The following is a 20,632-nucleotide window of genomic DNA, read 5'->3' on the forward strand; positions in this document are numbered from 1 at the left end:
GTGTATTAGCACCTTGGTCACGCCAATCACATGCTAATCAGGTACTTAACAGTGATGAGGGAGGTGCAGCCAGAAAACAATAGGCCTGATTACTGATTACTGGGCCATCATGGAAACAATTAGGTCAGTTTCAGGTGAAACTAGCTAATCAACAGATACTCAGGTAGACTCCTTCCTGAGGGCAGGGCCTAAGCAACACAGAGTAGCTTGAATTTCTGAGTTCCCGTCCCATTTTTTCACAATTGAGAATGACTTCCGGATGGGAGCCGAAACGTCTTAATTCTGAAAACAGTGTCCAGATGACTACGACTGAAACCTTTTCTACGATCTCCCAGATATTGTTAACCAAGATGTCCATTACATTTAAACTCTAAATGTGCCCTTCAAATGTGTTCAAAAGTGTTTTGGTTCTAACAGGACCATCATTATCCCAGTCTGAGCATAAACTATTATTGCTACAGGTTTATATCTTGCAAAACATAATTTTTCCCCATGCGTTTACAGATAATGTTGGAAATAAAGAAACACACAAGCTGAACAGTTCAGCGATCCAAGTAAATATGAAATGTAATTAGTTATGACATTTTCAGTAAAATATCAAGCTATCAATGAGATTTTCTTAAGAAACTATCTGCTAACTAGGCAACAGAGGTTTTATGTACATTACTGTGACCATCGTTGTTGACTCGCTCCCTCAGCCCTCCGAGGGTCGATCTCACCACTTCAGTTTTTTAGGCAAATGGAACAACATTTATGATGGCGGCGAGGATTTCCCAGAGGGCAAGTGCCGAGGGGAAGTGGGTCAATATCAAAAAACATAGTATCAAAAGAAACCATCCGAATCACATAGGCCTACCTTCAGATGAAGCCTCGAGAAAACAAAACGAAAAGCAGTGTCAAGCAGTGTCAAGCAGCCTCACACAGTCGCACACTTCCACATCAAACTTGTGAGAAAATGGCAGAAAGGAAACGTAGCTGTGGTGCTACTTTTCACCTGTAGATATAGATAAAAACAGCAAGATGCACTATTTGTGACAAGAAAGTGCCACCACAGATAGTGGAAGTTGCTCTGGAAAAATCATGGCCTGTTTAAGAAGATTAAGAAATCTTTAAGAAATGTTTTATGTTGGTATTTTCATTTATTTTATTCACATTTATGTTATAATTGTTGATTTATTTTATTGTTATTTAATCAGTATTTCTGTAAAATACCGGACTATGTTTTACACTTACAAACATTTGTATTTAATTGTACTCATAATTGTGTGTTATTAATGGCCGGTGTGTGTCATGTGATTTGCCTTTAAGTTTAATGATGGTTTATTTCTAAAAATGACCATTATTTTGAAAATATCTGTATCATATCGAATTAAAACAGTTTGGTATCGCCCATGCCCACTGCTTTCCCAACTAAAGAGTGAACGCAACAGTTTGTTGAGGGGAAAACGCCCACACCCGAATTATCCCTCCTTCTTTTGAAACGAACATCCAATCCTCTTCCACTTATGAGGTTGTACAAGCAACTATTTAATAGGGTTCCACAGTCCAGTCCCATCTAACATTACATTACAACACAGGGAGGACTGCGTTTGCGCATGCCAGGAACATGCATATGCAGATGTGAATCTGCGCTTATCAACTTTGCAAAAGACTGAAACATAAATCGTTTTTGCTCACGGGAACACCAAAAAGTATCCAAATAATGGCAATCCTGAAGCATTTGACGACAGCATGCTGGAAGAACTTTCAAGACGTCCGGCTAAATAAGCAGCTCTTCATTTTGCGCGCAATACACAAGCCAGCAACCAGCGATGCTTTTGGGATCTCCGCGGCTGAAAAAGAAGCCATACCTGAGAAATTGATCACACCAGCGGATGGCGGGAAAACCAGAATCAAGACCCTGAAGGAGATGCCTGGACCCAGCACCCTAGCCAACTTGATCGAGTTTTTCTGGAGAGACGGGTTTAGCAGAATTCACGAAATTCAGGTAATGATATTCATACATGCCTTTTTGTGCTTAGGCCTACTAGCTTGTTTTGACAGATAAAATAATTTCTTTGTGTAGGCACCAACCTATGTATTCTCAGCGTCAGCCAAATGTGCCACCTATGCGTAAAATGGCACAGATCGTTGCGTAAAAGCGCACCAGGCGTTTGGTCGCTGGTTTCCACTCTAAGGTATAAGCTTCAAGTTAGTTACATGAAATACTCAAAGTTTTCTCCATTCCAAGACGCAGCAAATAATCTTGTTATAAAATGGTTTTATCAGTCTGTAGAGAAAATATTTTAAGCTGTGCTGTATACTCTCGATTAGTGTTGACAAACTGATATTGACACACATTGTATAATAACGGATCTTTAAAAATGTAAGGTCGAATTCACCACTCAATTTTTCTTAAATTTCATCATCATTTCCCCTTATCATTGAAATCTAATCAGTTCTCTTCATCTCTCTTACCCCCAGTTGTGAATATTCTTTTTACCAAACCACAGTACTCATGTAAAAGTGGAAAACACATTTGATGTAGTGATTTTTTTACACTTTCATTAGAGAGGGTTTCTCAACTTGATGTGGAAATTAGTCCTTATCAACACACTTTTTTATGTCTAAAGAAATTTCACTTAAATCAGTATTTGGAAAGTCTTGACTGAGTATAGGCTTAAAAATATATTGTGGCACACCAGCAGTCTTCTTCAATAGCACATTATTAGTACTATTAGTATTAGTGGTTTATTGGAGAAACAACTGAGCAAAGTGCAGCTGTGAGCAGCACCTAATGTGTTTTTGAGTGAACCTTGTGATTTGTTTGCTCCTCCTACAAATGTAACTGAGGACACTCCTCCCCATGATGGAGCACACCTGTGTATTATCTTGTATTTATTGACTGCTGTTGTATACTGCAATACCCTGAAGAAGACTTTGATGTCAAATTGCTGAGAGCCCATATTATTAAACCACTTTTTGCATTGTAACTACATGAGTGCAACCATTTCCCCTCCATCCCTGAACAACACCATTTGCCCTATGCATTCAAATATGCATATCCACTATTACTGACACTACATTCAAGAGAAATAAAGGTAGCCTATCTTGGGTAAATGAAGATTTAAGTAATGGCATTGTTACAAACTGGTTCTACTGGTGATCTAATGACACCACTGGCAAACATTATTCTGCTGAAATGTATTCCATTATAATTATTATTTGATCAGCATCAATTGGGAGCTAAATCATAGACTTAACCTAATAGCCAGTATGTAGGTATACTATATTACATTACATTTTGATCATGTAAATAAATGTGACTACTAATTTATTGGTGTGACTACTGCTTTATAGCTGGAGCACAGGAAGAAGTATGGCAAAATTTTCAAATCCCGTTTTGGACCCCAGCTGGTGGTCTCTGTGGCAGACCGTGACCTGGTGGCTGAGGTGCTGAGGGCTGAGGGCATGACCCCTCAGAGAGCTAACATGGATTCTTGGAAGGAGTACAGAGACATGAGAGGCCATTCCACTGGCCTCATCTCAGCGTGAGTCCCCATTAACCTTTGATCATTTAGTCTGGATAAGGACCTCTTGAAGGATAAAGATAGGGATATTTTATTGTTGTACATGAAAGGGAACAAAATTACTTACTCAGGTCCCGGTGGAGGTAATAAAACCAAACTAAAAATAAATGACTTTGGGGTCGACAGGATAACCGCTTTAGTTTCCATATGTGTAGATTGGTACAGTACAAAACTTGGTGTCTGGGCTACATTTCTAGGATTAGCTCACTGTAGTGTGCATGCCCTTTACTTCTCAATAGTCTGCTTTTGTATCTATAAACTCTTAAATACTGTACTTACCCCATTTGGCATCAGTACTTGCAGTTTTTCAACAGCTTCATCACTACCATTCTTCATTTAAAAACAAGCCATTTCCTCTATATGTCTGTGAATGTCTTGTATTAAAGTAAAAAAAAAAAACATGGGAATGCCAAAAATTAACCATGTCTCCTGTATCCTGTCCTCCAGGGAGGGAGAACATTGGCTAAAGATGCGGAGTGTGCTCAGACAGCTCATCATGCGTCCCCATGACGTAGCAGTCTTCTCTGATGACCTGAACGAAGTGGTAGATGACCTGATCAAGAGAGTTTGTATTACGCGCACCCAGGAGTCTGCAACTGTCCTCAATGTGAATGACCTCTTCTTCAAATATGCCATGGAAGGTTGGTAAAGATCCTACAAAGGTTGCTTGTAAAGGAATTGACAGTTGGGCAGGATGGATTTGAAAAGGACAGTGCAGGTGTCATATAGATGAGGGGGAAATGAGATCAGAGAGGACAAAAGGTAGGCATGAAGAGATAACAGCAGAGAGAAAATTGGCCGGAAAAAAGAAAATACGCAAACCATGTTTTTCAATCCTCTCAAATTTGCCGCATGGTGATGCTTGTCCACATGCCTTTGACAAAGTTGCTAAAGTTGCCAGTGCGCTAAAATGTACAAACCATTGATGTAACCATGTATTATGTGTTAGATTCCAGTGACACTTGCATCAAGAGACAAGTAATTGGTAAGGAATCCTTGTCACAGCTTTCCAACTGTACAGAAAAGATCATTGGAACTCTGTCTCCCTCTTCCTTGCCTTCACAGGTGTGGCAGCCATTTTGTACGAGTGCCGACTAGGCTGTTTGGAAGATGAGATTCCCCAGGAAACCCAAGACTACATCAGTGCACTTCACCTCATGTTCCGCTCCTTCAAGACATCCATGTATGCTGGAGCGATACCCAAGTGGCTCAGACTTCTCATCCCCAAACCATGGGAGGAGTTCTGTCTCTCCTGGGATGGCCTCTTCAAATTCAGTAAGTGGTTTACAGCTCGTCATTTTTGAACATGGAGGCCCATAAATACTTATAGTATACTTGTATGTTGTTTTTTCGTATCCGTTTATGTTCCAGTGAACATACAGTGAGTCTGCCTGCACTAACTACTTTCAAATTCAAAGGCTATTCTTGCAATTTCTGCACTTCCAAAAGTTGGGAAAGACATTATACAGTGCATCCGGAAAGTATTTATAACGCTTCACTCTTCCACATTGTTCTGTTACAGCCTTATTCCAAAATGGATTAAATTTGTTATTTTCCTCAAAATTCTACCAACAATACCCCATAATGACAACGTGAAAGAAGTTTGTTTGAAATCTTTGCAAATGTATTAATAATAAATGAAAAAAACCACATGTACATAAGTATTCACAGCCTTTGCTCAATACTTTGTTGAATCACCTTTGGCACCAATTACAAGTCTTTTTGAGTATAATGCTACAAGCTTGGCACACCTATTTTTGGGCAGTTTCTCCCATTCTTCTTTGCAGGACCTCTCAAGCGCCATCAGGTTGGATGGGGAGCGTCGGTGTACAGCCATTTTCAGATCTCTCCAGAGATGTTCAGTAGGGTTCAAGTCTGGGCTTTGGCTGGGCCACTCAAGGACATTCGCAGAGTTGTCCCATAGCCACTCCTTTGTTATCTTGGCTGGGTGCTTAGGGTCGTTGTCCTGTTGGAAGATGAACCTTCGCCCCAGTCTGAGATCCAGAGCGCTCTGTAGCAGGTTTTCATCAAGATGCCTCTGTACATTGCTGCATTCATCTTTCTCTCGATCCTGATTAGTCTCCCAGTTCCTGCCGCTGAAAAACACCCCCACAGCATGATGCTACCACCACAATGCTTCACTGTAGGGATGGTATTGGCCAGGTGATGAGCGGTGCCTGGTTTCCTCCAGACATGATGCTTGCCATTCAGGCCAAATAGTTCAATCAGCTCATTGGGACCTTCAATGCTGCAGAAATTTCTCTGTACCCTTCCCCAGATCTGTGCCTTAATACAATTCTGTCTCTACAGACAATACCTTGGATTTTATGGCTTGGTTTGTGCTCTGACATGCACTGTTAACTATGGGACCTTTATATAGACCGATGTGTGCCTTTCCAAATCATGTCCAGTCAACTGGATTTACCATAGGTCGACTCCAGTCAAGTTGTAGAAACATCTCAAGTATGATCAGTGGAAACAGGATGCACCTGAGCTCAATTTTGAGCTCAGGTGCATCCTGTTTCCACTGATGTTTCCTGTGTCATGGAAAAGGCTGTGAATACTATACTGTACATGTGATTATTTTTTTTCAATAAATTTGCAACAATTTCAAACAAACTTATTTCACATTGTCATTATGGGGTATTGCTTGTAGAATTTTGAGGAAAATAATTAATTTAATCCATTTTGGAATAAGGCTGTAACATAACAAAATGTGGAAAAAGTGAAAAACTTTCCAGATGCACTGTACAACTGTTTTCAAAGATTGAGGAGTGTTCCCCATGACAAGTAAACTGACCTTCATGTGTAAAGTTGGTGTAATGTCCCTTCAAGATTTCTTGTCCTTTTTTCTACTGCTGTACCATGGGCTTGTGGGATTATGGGGTACCTCTGTTACATAACCTGTTCTCTTCTCCCCTTTCCTTCTCTACCCTCCCTCACTATTCCATTCATCCCACCCTCTCTGCCTCTGTCTGTTCCCAGGCCATATTCACGTTGATAAGAGGCTCACAGAGATAAAGGCCCAGCTGGAGCGGGGAGAGGAGGTGAAGGGGGGACTGCTCACACACATGCTCATTACCAAGGAGATGAGCATAGAGGAGATATACGCCAACGTAACGGAGATGCTACTGGCTGGGGTTGACACGGTGTGTGTGTGTGTGTGTGTCTGTGTTTATTCAGAAGTCTTAAAGGACAGAGAGGGGTTTGAGGAATGTGGAGGTGCAGTGAGGGGGCTTTGGTCTTTTTTTCCTCTACCAGACATCTGTGCTGCGTATTCATGTGTTTCCAAGTTATAATTTAATTAGCTAGCACTTGCAAATAATTAAGACTCTTGGATTAATGTCATTGAAGTATACTTTTTGGGGAATACAAAAATAGGAAACACTGGAAGGGAGTAGGTGCATGACATACAACAAAGATCCTGGGTCAGATTTGGATCCAGGATGTTACTTCTGCATCGCTGGTGCCTCAGCCCACTTAGTCATCAGACACCCCCACACGACACTAGTCAACAAGAGACAGAACAGTAAAGATGTTCACAAAAAGATATTTGAACTTAAACTCAAAATATTTCTGTGACAAAACAAATCTGTTGCCCGATAATGTACAATACCCACTAAGGATGTTCAACTGTTTCACACTGTGTGTGGTATCTGTGTGCATACTATGTGCAGTTACTGCCTAATTTGTTTGGGGTACTAAATGGCTGAGCCATTACCTGACCCCATTTTGCCTTGTCCTTTACTCAGCACACACAAGAGCCGTTCGAATGAGCTTTTGTCATATGATATATACATATATGATATGTTTTCCCTCCAGTTTTGATTGTTGGCCCTTCCTTAATTGTTTGCACCTGTGTCTCGTTGTCTCACCTCCCCTAGGGTATTTAGTCCGGATCTCTGTCTTTGTTCAGTGTTGGGTCATTGTTGTTACACATGGTGTTGTTACACATGGTGTTGTTCCTGCCTTGAGTGATTGTTCCTGCCTTGAGTGATTGTTCCTGTCTAGTGAGTGATTGTTCCTGATCTATGTGTGTGTCGCCGTTTGGTGTACCTTTTGTTGTACCTGGTTCCAGTGCCCAGTTCCCCGGCATTTTTACAGTGAGTTCTGTTTTGGATTCTTTGTCTCCCGTGGACCTTGATTGGATTCTGGATTTTTGTAATTTGCCTGCTCCCTAGTGAACTGTTTGCCACCTTGGACTCACTTCCCTGCTTCCACCCTTGCCAGCCGGTAACCTATCTGCCTCGCCTGGCTCTCAGTGGTCCTCGCAGCCATCAGACTGCACCCCGGCCTGCTGGCCCCCAGTTCATATCCCTACATACTTGGATCGCAGCAGCCGGCACTCCCTGCCTCTGGTGGATCGCAGCAACTCTCAGTTCCTGGGCGCCGCTGGACCGCAGCCGCCTCCTTTCCCGGCTGGATCGCAGCAGCGCTGCCGCTGGACCTCTCCTTCAAAGCCTCTCACCGTTTCCTAACACTTCCGCAACATCATAGATAGCTCTTATATCAGCTTGCATTACAGTCCAACCTATTGCAACATCTCTACAGAGATTTAATGGAAGAGCTAATGAACAATACTAATATACTACACATTCAAAGAGGAATGTATACAACAAATGCAAAATACAACAAAATACCCTTTTCTATTCTCCTAGACATCCTTCACCCTTTCCTGGGCCAGCTACCTGTTAGCGCGGCACCCTCATATACAGCAGCAAATCTTTACGGAAGTGACAAGGACTCTGGGACCTGGAGCAATTGCCACAGCTGACGATGTCCCTCGTCTGCCTCTCATCAGAGGGCTGGTCAAAGAGACTCTCAGGTGTGAACTGCATAGATTTTTATACTCTCCCAGCGTTTTCTTTATTAGCTCACGATGTTTCATGTTTTTTTGTTTTTTTGGGGTTTTTTTTTTGGTTTTCTCTCCCTACATTTTAAAAATTAGGGCTTGCCTTTGTTCACTATGTTCACATGAGTTTCTTTAATTTGTTCATTATCTTTCTCTGTGTGGCTTTCACATGTCAGGTTATCTTGGAATTAAACTTTGTTACAAGATTAATAGTGCTGTTGGATAACAGTCTTTGTGCATCCTGGGAGCAGGCTTTATCCAGTTCTCCCAGGCAATGGACGGATTACCCAGGATGACTTGGTGGTGGGCGGATACTTCATCCCCAGAGGGGTAAGATTGATTGAGACATAATACATACAAGTCTTCTAGAGTGTGTATGTGCTGAAGAAAAAGCGTGACCATAAGAGTCTTTTTGGCTGACTCTTATGGAACCAGATGTAGCATGATCCTGCATTACTCATACATCTCTCTCTTTTGTACAGATTCATTGACAATAGCCCAGCTGTTATGCAACTTACATTTTCTCGCTTCGTTAGACTCAGTTGGCCCTGTGCCATTACTCCACATCTTTGGATGAAGAGAACTTTGCTGATGCTTCAGACTTCCGACCAGATCGCTGGATTCGGAAAGAGTCCACAGATCGTGTTGACAACTTTGGCTCGATTCCCTTTGGCTACGGACTCAGGAGCTGCATCGGCAGGAGAATAGCAGAGTTAGAGATGCATCTAGCTCTCACAAGGGTAGGGAATTAATCCACTCTCAGATACACATTTCAAGAAGTTTGAAGACAAAGTTAAACATTTTCTTCAATGTAATTTTTGATAATCTGTACACCAGAACATTTCAGGGTTTTGTCAAGCCTTTTCATGGAAAGTTGATTTTTGAATCACCATAGTATGTACAGTACAAAAAAAATGGGACTCACTTGTCACTTTTCCCAAATCACATAGCTCACACAATCCCTGAATATGTTTATGCCTCCATGTAATACCCTTTTGGCCATAACTCAAGAATTGATGCGTCAATTATGACATTTCACATGAACGATGAAGTGATGACATTTTTTTGCCAAAGGTCAACTTCACTGTGACATCATAATGTCCTGAAATGGCCTTTTTTTGGCCATTATTCAACACCATAACTCAGAACCAGAAGGGGAGATTGTGACCATATTTCAGTTGGTCGGACATGATATAGAGCGATATAGAACAGTCTTCGCCCCTACTTTTGAACAGCTCTGGTTCCAGAAGTGACTGTGCTTTCATGTAGACGGATGTTACCTAATGTTAGATACCTAATTAGTCAGCTTGCAAAACCCACCACAACCCTGTATGTCATGTCTTTCATACTGGCCCTGTAGGACCCATAAGCTGGCCCTCACAAACACTGACTAAACAAAACAAAAGTAACTCACTAGCCATTCGCAGGTTTGTGGGTGCAGTAAACATTTCCATAGTAACAGCTAGCTCCACCAATCAGACATTGCTGTTACACTTTAGGATTGTGGGTAGTGTAGTACTTCATGAGATTGTGAATAAAACACGTTTTTCTTAAAACAAGGTTGATATTATATATGGACTTGTGGCTTCTGCAGGAGCATAAACCATCGTTTCACAATCTCATAGCTTGTGGTAAGTCTACCTTGGATGGTTAAGACATTATGGCTAATAATCAAAATCCTTGATTCAGAATATGAATGGGATTTTCATTTCTGGAACGTCACTGTTGAGCTCTATAGGTCTAAAGGGGAATATGATCTCTAATATATAAATAGGTTTTTAGCCATAATTTAAGAATAAATTGGGCGATTCCAGATTTCACACACATGTTGACTGGGATGACACAATACATAAACAATAACTAGAACAGTACAGGCTTTCCTCCATCTTGTCCATTCTGCCTTTCACTTTCACACCTGCCTCATTCTGAATTTCGAGCGTCATCGGAGTCACGTGACTGCAAACACCGTAGAGTGCACCTAGCTAATATTGATCCTGTGAGTTTCACCTACAGCTCATAAAGAGGCTTTGCATCTAAAAATGGCAGGAGGAAAAAAAAAGCACCACATTTTGTGTAGCTATACTTTATAAGAAACCATCTTTACATAGTAATCAAGTACATGTATACCTGTTTAGCCAATACATGTATGATAATAGATGTATTGATAATGTATATTCACCAGAATGATACATATGTATCATCATTATAGTGATAAGTTCCATTTAGCCAAAAAGTACACTTCATACTTTTTTTTTTTTTTATTCAATTCCTTCCAAGTGTTCACTATATATCATGAGTCTGGACAGACATGGATGTAAACTGTAACCTGACTGGTTGGCAAGGCATGCAACCGCAGGGCGGTAATTCTAACTGAATCGGCCAAACAATGGCCAGAGGAAGCATACCAATTCCCAGATATACACACTTATAAATGTATTCATAGACAATGTGTCACTATCAAAATGAGCCATATAATCTGATTGACATCTGTGTTTTTGCTCCTTGTGCAGCTCATTCAAAGGTTCCACATTGGCACGTCACCACTCACTGCTGATGTCCAGGCCAAAACCCATGGCCTGCTCTGCCCTGCTGCCCCTATCCATCTGCAGTTCCTCGACAGGAAAATTGCATAATGTTTTGTTTTTAGGCTGAAAAAAAACTTCACATACCTGTAAACATTATTTTGCATTTGAGTTTTGAGATCTTTATTTGGAAACTTTTGCACTCGTATTGCAGACTGTTCATTCAGAGCTGATTTTACAACACCTATGATACAGCCTATTCCGGCGCTGCTCCCCACCAGCATTCCCTGCTGGGTCCCCCCTGCCCTGGGCCTGAAAACCTCCTACCGCCATCTAAAGCTCCTGTGCTAGAGGCGTAAACAGTAACACCAACATTCCCCCGGTGCTCTGAAGTCTCAGTCCGGGCAGAGTCAGCTAATAGGACTGCTAGCTGCACGCTAACTAGCTAACAGCAGCTACAGTTAGCTGTTATTTTAACAACAAGTGCAGATCTGTCCATCAGGAAACTCCGTAAATCAGAGAGTTTAGGCGAAGCAGCCAGAGGACATCAGATGGAAAACCAGAAAATATTTTCTCCATAAAACATAATCTAGTTTCACCAAAATCAGTGTATAAAGTTGTGTTTTTGTACAGTAGTCAGTGAGGCCTGGCTCCCAGAAACACTCTGCTCAGGCGCTGTCTATCATTTTCCCAACATAATTCTTGTCTCTTTAGTGGTCTGAGAAACAGTAAATTCAGTGAATTCTAATCCCCATATTGCTATTTTCCAACCTACTGTCTGCACACCATTTGACAGTTGTCGTAGCCGGCATATACGCCTGATCCACTACAAAATTTCAGCGACGAGAGCGACGTTTACGTCACCACGACCACATGGCCCATACAAACAAACAAGTTGAGGAAGACTGTTAAGACCGATAACTGATTGTCGTTCAGGATTACATAAAATCATATTGTGAACATTACTGTCCATGCTGGCAATTATTTGTCAACTAGGAAAGCTACCATGGTTTTTGCCTTGTAGGCCGACATTTGTTTTATCAGCTGACAATTACGTGGTTGCTGCCGCTGACTGACAGATTACAGTCCATTTAAATTGTTTTACCGGCCCTCACCATTACGTGTGTTAAGCAGGCCACCGGCACACTAAAATGGAGGAGACAGGTCTGACTGCAGCCACAGCGGACACACTTCACACTACATAATGGTCACACATACCTGTCTCCATAGAGGTCCCTGCAAAGACGTCATCTAAACTTTCCCTGTCTGACTCAGGTTAATCTGTTTGTTAAAAATGCATAAAACAGACATCATTTGGACTGTCTGACATGAGCATCAAATATTGTTGTATTCATTAAATTCATGATGAATGGTCCAACCTTGAAATAGGCAAATACATACAGTATGTGGTGTATTATGCAACAGACTGGCCATTCATTCGATTTCTTGTACTGCAACAATAAATAACTTGAATAAAGTAGTCCAACCTGATCACATGAATGATGCATTATGCTCTAATTTGCGTCACAGAATAACATTCAAAACTAGATATGATCAATCTTTCTTTATTAAAAGGCTATGTACCACAGTCCTTTTACAGTTTCTCGATTGCTAAGACACATTTCTTGAAAGCTGCTCTCCTTTTCTCTAAACTGTGAACACAAAACACAATTTTCAAGCTACATTCACAAAACCTCAGACTCTTCTTGCAAAACCAAACTTTCACCTCAAAACAGTTCAATCTGTGCTCAAAACTGAACTATGTTGTCAAATCGTGCCCCAAGTCAATCAAAATTAAAAACACTACTGAACAGTCACTAAACACTACGTAGAAAAATAGAAAACACAATGCTCAGGACATGAAGCTGGAGAAATACATGTTTATTGTTCACTGTAGGCTAAATGCATGTTGCAAAACAAAAAAACCTGTGCATTTAGCACTTGTACAAAAAGACAAAACAGAAATTTTATGTGTTTGCCACTCATGTACAGTAAGCCCATGTGGCAGTCTTTCAATTCTACAAAAAGAGAACATGGAGTTACAAAAAATATACATGGAATACTAGGCCTACAAACAGTTAGACCAACCCTCAATTACAATACTACAGTATATTGGTACAGTGATGTACTGAAACATATTTACTTACAGTATACTGTGGTACAGTATATAGTATGTCATACAGTAATTGCTGTCAACATTTACATACTGTACTATAATGTCAAAAAAAGGTAATTACCTGTTCTCTTCTCTAAATCTTCGGATTGTGGTGGACACAGTGAATCTACTGAAGTTTGGTTGTACCCTTTGTCCAGCCTCCCTCATGCTCATACCATGGACAAGAACATGGTCAATCACAGTAGCTCTGTTTTCATCAGATATTACTGTTCTTGGTCTTTGCTGACCACCTCGACCTCCTCTCACACAAACTCTTCCTCTCAGATTTCTATCCATTGTAGGGCCTCACAAACCAGTGCTCTCTGAACTGGCTTACTTTATATGTTCCCTCACATCATTAGCCACAAGTGTGATCAATTTTGAGTTGTTGTGTTCAAGTGGTGACATCTGTGCTTTAATTGTGTTTGACTTTTGTCACCTGTGCTCACCATTATGCAGCATGGGTACATCACAATGAAAATGTGTTGGCAAGTTGTGTCTAAACAGGTGAAAAGTGCTTATAGTTTTGCCAAAAGAGTGATTGATTCAATCAGTGGGTTCAGGCAACTGAGCATTTGGTTCAGACAATAGGGTTTAGTGTTTTAGCAATTGAGAAAAACTGTAAAGTAGCTGTAATTACTGTAAACCTCTTAAAAAGCCCACTCTTGATCCAGGGGTTTTAGCCAACTATAGACCAATATCTAACCTTCCCTTTCGCTCTAAGGTCCTTGAGAAAGCCAATCAGTTGTGTGACTTTCTAAATAACAATAGTTTGAGGATTTTCTGTCAGGATTTAGAGTGCATCATAGCACTGAGACAGCACTGATGAAAATAAATAAAAAAGATCTTCTAATTGCATCGGACAATGGACTTGTCTCTGTACTTGTCTTGTTAGATCTTAGTGCTGCTTTTGACACCATTGACCATCACAGCCTATTACAGAGACTGGGAACATTTAATTGGCATTAAAGGAACCGCACTAAGCTGGTTTAAATCCTATCACTCTCAGTCTGTACATATTAATAATGAATCCTCCATGCACGCCAAAGTTCCGCAAGGTTCTGGCATATATCCCTGAGAGCAAACTTCTCCCATGTGCATCATATGATTGATGTAAATCAAAGTTTAATTCAAGCTCACTCATAAATAAAGATCGTTTGTGATTGTTTGTTTAGTGTGTGTAACCTTTGGTTTATAACTTACAGGTGGCCTACATGCACATTCAACAACAGGCCAGACTGTCAATTACAACCTATCCAGTATAAAGATTAAAGCTCTACCACAACACTATAAAAGTTACTGGTTAATTGTTTACATTTCCTAGCTTTAGGGTGTTGTTGGGATAGTTAGTTGAGTTAGTGAAAAAAGACATGATTTGTTGATTATTGGAAATAAACTGTTAACTGGTTCATTTGTCAGTTAACTTGGCTAAAGTTAGCATGAGCAGCTATGCTAGTGATGGAATCACTAATATTAGTCAGCCAACAATAAGGGCTTAAAGGTCCAGTGTGCAACATTTAGGAGCAGCTATTGGCAGAAATGTAATATTTATAAGTATACTTCACCTGAAAATAAGAATTGTTGTGTTTTCATTACCTTTAGAATAATATAATATATCTACAGAGGGAGCAGGTCCCCTTCCACAGAGGTCGCCATGTTGCACCGCCATGTTTATACAGTAGCCCAGAGCGGACAAACCAATCACTGGCTCTAAATAAGGCCATTTGCGTTTTTTGCAAATTTCGCAGCCACTGTAGTTTTTTCTATATGCTTGGAAGGGGAGGGTGAGGCTAGCGGTATTCAGTTAGTTGCAATCTGTAATTTCACAGCTAAATGCCCCTAAATCCTGTCACAGGATTGACAGGATTTAGGGGCACATGCCTCAGCTGTAATTAGCTGACAGCCAGCTGATTGAATCCTTGTTCTAATCAGTTACATACCGAGTCAGATGATTTGAAAATAAAAAGAAAAGGAAGAAGAATAATTCAAGTGATTCCAGTCAGACAATGAGGAAAGAGGAGACGAATCTTGTTGGGATGTTAGCTGTGACACAAACAGATGGGATTTTCAAGGATCCACATGAGGTCAGAAAGTTTGTAGGAGAAAAGCTTGGAGATGTAAGATCGGTCTGAAGATTCAGTATTTGGAGATTATAGCAGTGTGACTGGCTTCCCACTTGGATCAGAAGTAAAGAAGAAGGGAGTAGTAAGTGGCGTGCCACTGACAGTAGAGGACGAGTCATTTCGGGATGTTGAAGATGTGTGTGAGGCAAGACCACTGACAAAATTCTAAAAAGGGGAGGAGGACTGTAATTCAGTGTGTTTGACTTTTGAGGTTGAATTGCTGTAAAGAGTGTATCTAGATTATGTGTGTTACAGGGTGAGGCCATATGAGAAAGCAAAGCATTTGTCATATGGAAGTGGGCATGGTTTCATCATGGATGTAAAATTAGAACTGGATACCGGACCCCAAAATGGCGCCTATTCATTCCAATGAGAATTGCTTGCCTGGCGCATACGCCAAAAAAGTTTTCTAGCTTCCGGGTTTACTTCTGGCGTATGTGGCCCACTGAATATGCACACTAGTGGCATTAGACATCTAGACCTGCTCTATAGCAAAAGTACAATGAGATAACTTCTGTTATGAATTGGCGCTATATAAATAAAACTGAATTGAATTGAATTGAATTAAATAGTGTTTCACCTGCTGGCCACACTCTGCCCAAAGACTTTACATTGTGATGACATCACAGATTTTTAAATAGCTTTTCTCGGCTTGTTTTACAAATATAAAAATCCATGGAAAAAATCCATTTGATCCATGGATCAAAAATTCACAATAGAGTACCCTTGTTTGCATTTTGAGGTGTCCTGTCAACAGATTTACAGACATCTCTTTTATAATGGTGGCCTATGAGGAAAAGGCTTTTTGGGCCACAGGGGAATTTTTCATTGCAAGTGGTGTCGTAGAAGAAACTCTTTAGATGAGCCAATAAATCTTCAGGTTCTCTACAACACTTAATTATTTAGAAATTATCAAACAGTTCAAAAACTTAAAGACATTACCTCAAAATGAAGTAAAACACTGTGTCAGACCGAGTCAGGTGCAATTCATTGATTTACTGTAAATTTAGGCAAAAATACAGCAAACAGGCTGGTTCATGAACCAAGACACTGAAGTCTGAGGTACAATACATTGGCTTATGTTCCCTGGTGAGTCCCTCCTATGGTGGAGCTTACACCAACACCCTTTTTTATTATATCCCCAGAATTTTCCACCAATAGTTCCTGGTTTTACATTAACTTGTCCATCTGCCCATAATGACCTCATAGGTTACCCAGCAACTTTCTTCAAACATAATGGTGGCAGAAAAAGCCTGTCTTCAACAAAAACTTAAAACAATCTTTATTAAACATAGTGATAAATAAAGCATATCAGACATTATGGCAAACAAAACAACTGCCATCAGAAATATTAATTGTTAAGGATAGTTTTCTACCCCCAAGCCTTTCATACTTACTACTTACATGTAGTGCTACTTTTACTGTTAACGATTAACAGTCACAGGCATTGCCATCAACTAAACCAACAAGCTGACAACCGCTTTTACGTGACCAACAGTGCGTTGCTCTGTTCCATCTATTACATGATGTTTGTCTTACCTGTCTTTGTGTTACCTGTGGTATATTAGCTAACTCCCAAAGTATGCAGGCTGACACATGCTCACTCATGATTGGTTATATTAATTTCAAACAGCACAAACATCATTAGCTATATTCATTTCATACTTCTTATGTGATTAATACATACATTTCATTTTGTTAATGAAATTACACCACAGAGGTCACTGGAAAAAATTTGAAACAAGACAAGACAGAGCAGCGGGGCTGTATCCAGTTCTTATTATAGGCTACATCCATGGGTTTCATCTCCTCCAGAATCCCGTCTTCCCCCCCAGACCATCTGTGTCGTAGGTTCAGAGTTTCAGACCAGAGTTGTGACAACGTTGCCAGAAGCTTGCAACTGTGTGGGCAGATCTCTGAAAAGTGAGTGTTCTAAACTTGGCTGTGAAAGTATGGAGGACCAGAACTGCCAAAATCAAAAATAAATAAATGACTCAATAAATAAATTAATATGCCATTAAATGCACCAAAAATAATATTAAAATTAATGTAGGCATTAAATAATTTATAAAATGTGACACAAATTGATATTTCAGTTTTAATGTGCTTCTGTATTTATTAACATTTGTATTAATTACCCTATTTATTTACTTTCTTGTTCAATTTTCCATTTTAATAATTCATTTCTTTCTTTATCTATATATTCTTTATCTATAAATGTTTTAATTTATTATTATTAATTAATTAATTAATTTCCTTTTTGTGTTTATTTTTGAAAAGTATTTATTCATGTATGTATGTATGTATTTTTTTCCCTTTGCATTTCCCCCTAGTAGTAGCTAACCGCTAACTGCTGCTAACTGTAACATTAGCTGCCCTCAGGCAGTTAACCGTGCAGCTGCTGTCTGACTAGATAACTCTGCCCAGAGTGGGAGCTCGAAGCAACAGTGGTCCAAAGCACCTGTACTACAGGTGTAAACAATAACACTCCCCTGGTACTCCGACCTCCCAGTCCAAGCAGCCAGCTAACGGGACAGCTAGCAGCACAGCTAAAGTCAGCCAACTCCGTAAATCACTGAATGTTGAAGCAGAGCAGCCGGAGGTCATCAGAGGGAAGACCAGGAAATATTTCCTCCAAAATCAGTGAATAAAGTTATGAAAGTCGTGTGCTTTTGTACAGTAATCAATGAGGCCCGGCCCCCATAAACATTCTGCTCCGGTGGCGTCTATCGTTTTTCCAACTTAATTCTTGTCTCATTTGTGGTCTGATAAACACTAAATCCATATTCAATGACCAAATGTGTGGCATGTGTAGCTTTTTAGACTAAGTTTGATTCAATACATTAAAAAAAAATTCCAGACAAAACAATAACTAGCACTCAAATTGTTATAAATAGCTATGATGATCTTAGTCTACCTAAAAGAAGAGAAAGTAACTTCAGGTCAGTTTTATAACGAAGTTGCTTCTTGAGTCAACATCCATAAGATTACACAGGGACATTTAGATAGAGATATTTCATATTTTAGTGGAAACCAGGTGGAAATCTGTGGAAAAAAAATCACAGATCTCTGATGACAACTTAAAGTATCTACAATACAAAGCTCATGACTTTATTTGTGTTTTGATACACTTGGAATGATTTAAAAATGACAGGTGCTCCCGGGTGCTATAGTGAAATATAAAACAGGCGCTCTGGGGTGCTATGGAGTGTAGAGGGAAATAAAAGCCTCTTGTGTACGTGACCGGTCTCTTGAGAGAGCTTAAGCCAGCTCACAGCGGAGCCTGTAAGCGTGACTAGCCAGTTTGTGGAGCTTCTCTTCTGCGAGAACAAAAATGTGAGCTGCTGTGGCTGAGTCGCAGGCATATGGGAGACTCACCCAGCGAGTGAGTTTAGTCTCTCCCAGGCTAACTATGACTTCCTAAGTGCATGAGGTAGATGTGAATTCACACTGATGCACTGATGTAACCAATAAATGAATACTTCCAGTGACTCAAAATATTGTGCACCCAATTCCTTGTGAAGATTCCAGGGTGTCCAACAATGCCACATATAATGTCACGTAAATAGCATGGAATTTGTACACAATGATATACATCTAATTAGAGACCCAGCCATTTGTGGATGAGTTGTTTGAAGCTGTTAACAACAAAAGCTACCTCCTGCGGCCAGAGCAACCATCTTCTCTAGTCAAAGTTGAGAAAGATGAGCAGAAAAAAGATGAGGTAATCCTCTTATAATGTCAAGAATAGCTGACTGAAGTTCCTGAATACTGTAGTTCCATCACATGTGCACTTAATAGTACCAAACAATGTGGAAGACCCCTCATGTCAGTGGCCATTTTAGATAAACAACATTTATTTGAAGTTACTTTTTTCTTTGTTCAGACAAATCGAGAAGAAGAACGGCAAGAAATTTTCTCGGCGAGTGAATCACAGCCCCCCGTAATCAAGCTCCCGCTACAGCAGAGATGGCAGGTGTGTGCAACTGCCTGTTTCCACTTTTTCTTTTAACTTGTATTTACATTCACTAATTATCATGTCTCTGTTTACCCAAATTATTAGGAGAGGAGATGATCGTAAGAGAGACGACCGCTCCAGGAAGAGGGATTATGACCGCAACCCTCCAGGGAGGGACTCATACCGCGATCGCTACAATCGCAGGAGAGGCCGCAGTCGCAGTTACAGTCGTAGCCGCAGCCGGAGTTGGAGCAAGGATCGCACCCGAGACCGCGACAGAGAGAGGGATAGAGATAGAGACAGGGACAGAGATAGAGATCGAGATCACAGCAGGAGCCAGTCACACAGCAGAACTTAGAACTGAGGTCACTAAACTGGACATTGAGCATAACATCTCCGCCATAATTAATAATAATTGTGCAATATTCTGTGTACTACTCCCGTGCAATATTAGTTTTCCCATGTTAGTTTGTCTTATTTATTGTTATTGATATTATATACCTCTATTACTCTCGACAGCACATGCACCTCCGCTTATTACTATTACTTATTACATATTTGGTTACATTGTATTTTATACTGTACTTTCATCATCAACCAGTAAATCCACTTGGTACTCGACACTTAGTTTATCTTATACTTATACCGACCTGATACTTAATTTATTTTCTGACCTGTTTTATAGTGTTTATAGTGTATCATATCGTTTTCTAGTACTTTCTCCTGTATGCACTGACGTAAAGGCAAGCTACTGTAACAAAGAGTTTCCCTACGGGATCCATAAAATATTTCTGATTCTGATTAGATAATACATCTATATCATGTAATGACACTCATGTATTTCTGATTTAAATATTTCACTTATCAGTCTGATAGAAGCAGATAGTGTATATGTTGTAAATGACAGTACTGTAGGACTAAAGGTTATAAATCTATCTATCTTTGAGCTGCTTAAGAGGAAAGTTAACAGTTATGGTTCCAAAGATCTCATGGTTTCCAGCTTTCTCCCAAAGGACCTGGGCCCCGTTTCTCAAAAGCATTTTAAGGCTAAGTTGATCTTAGCTCATAGACTTACAATGGGACTAAGATAATCTTAGTCTTAAAATGCTTTTGGAAAACGAGCCCTGAAATGATCTTGTGCATTCAATGTACTGGTTAACATCTTGAATTGAATAAAAAACACTGATAAAAACAAAACAAAAATGTATATAATTAACTTTGATTTCTTCTTCTTATTGGTGCATGTTTATCTTTGCATTTTTATGTGACCCCTTGCTCTATAGCTTGGGCTGCAGTGAAAATACAGCCCTTTCCTAAATGACTCAGTCAACCAAATGTCGTGCATAGCTGTAAATGAAAAGGAATTTCGGTTCATTGTTGTTGTGTACTCAGTAAGTTTCTGATTACAAATTAGTACTGGCTTGGGGTGATGTGGGCTACTATAAATACACTT

At 40.1% G+C, this 20,632-nt stretch overlaps 1 protein-coding gene across 4 annotated transcripts; it reads left to right on the top strand.

Moving 5' to 3' along the window:
• Positions 1 to 1,530: 1,530 nt before the first annotated feature.
• LOC122880162 (cytochrome P450 27C1-like) lies at positions 1,531 to 20,382 on the top strand. Of its 4 annotated transcripts, XM_044205117.1 has the most exons (10): positions 1,534 to 1,987; positions 3,340 to 3,530; positions 4,017 to 4,210; positions 4,635 to 4,844; positions 6,555 to 6,718; positions 8,228 to 8,394; positions 8,673 to 8,751; positions 8,958 to 9,161; positions 19,108 to 19,197; positions 19,285 to 20,382. In XM_044205117.1, exons 1-10 carry the CDS (start codon positions 1,703 to 1,705, stop codon positions 19,294 to 19,296), a joined length of 1,596 nt encoding a protein of 531 aa, XP_044061052.1. In that variant the 5' UTR covers positions 1,534 to 1,702; the 3' UTR covers positions 19,297 to 20,382. The 4 variants fall into 4 exon arrangements, with proteins under 4 accessions (XP_044061142.1, XP_044061052.1, XP_044061232.1 ...); XM_044205043.1 differs by lacking the exons at positions 19,108 to 19,197; positions 19,285 to 20,382 and adding an exon at positions 10,932 to 14,266 and having other exon boundaries at positions 1,537 to 1,987; XM_044205297.1 differs by lacking the exons at positions 19,108 to 19,197; positions 19,285 to 20,382 and having other exon boundaries at positions 1,536 to 1,987; positions 8,904 to 9,030.
• The last annotated feature ends 250 nt before the right edge of the window (positions 20,383 to 20,632 follow it).

Source organism: Siniperca chuatsi, linkage group LG1 (genome assembly GCF_020085105.1).
Source record: "Siniperca chuatsi isolate FFG_IHB_CAS linkage group LG1, ASM2008510v1, whole genome shotgun sequence".
Lineage (NCBI taxonomy): Eukaryota > Metazoa > Chordata > Actinopteri > Centrarchiformes > Sinipercidae > Siniperca > Siniperca chuatsi.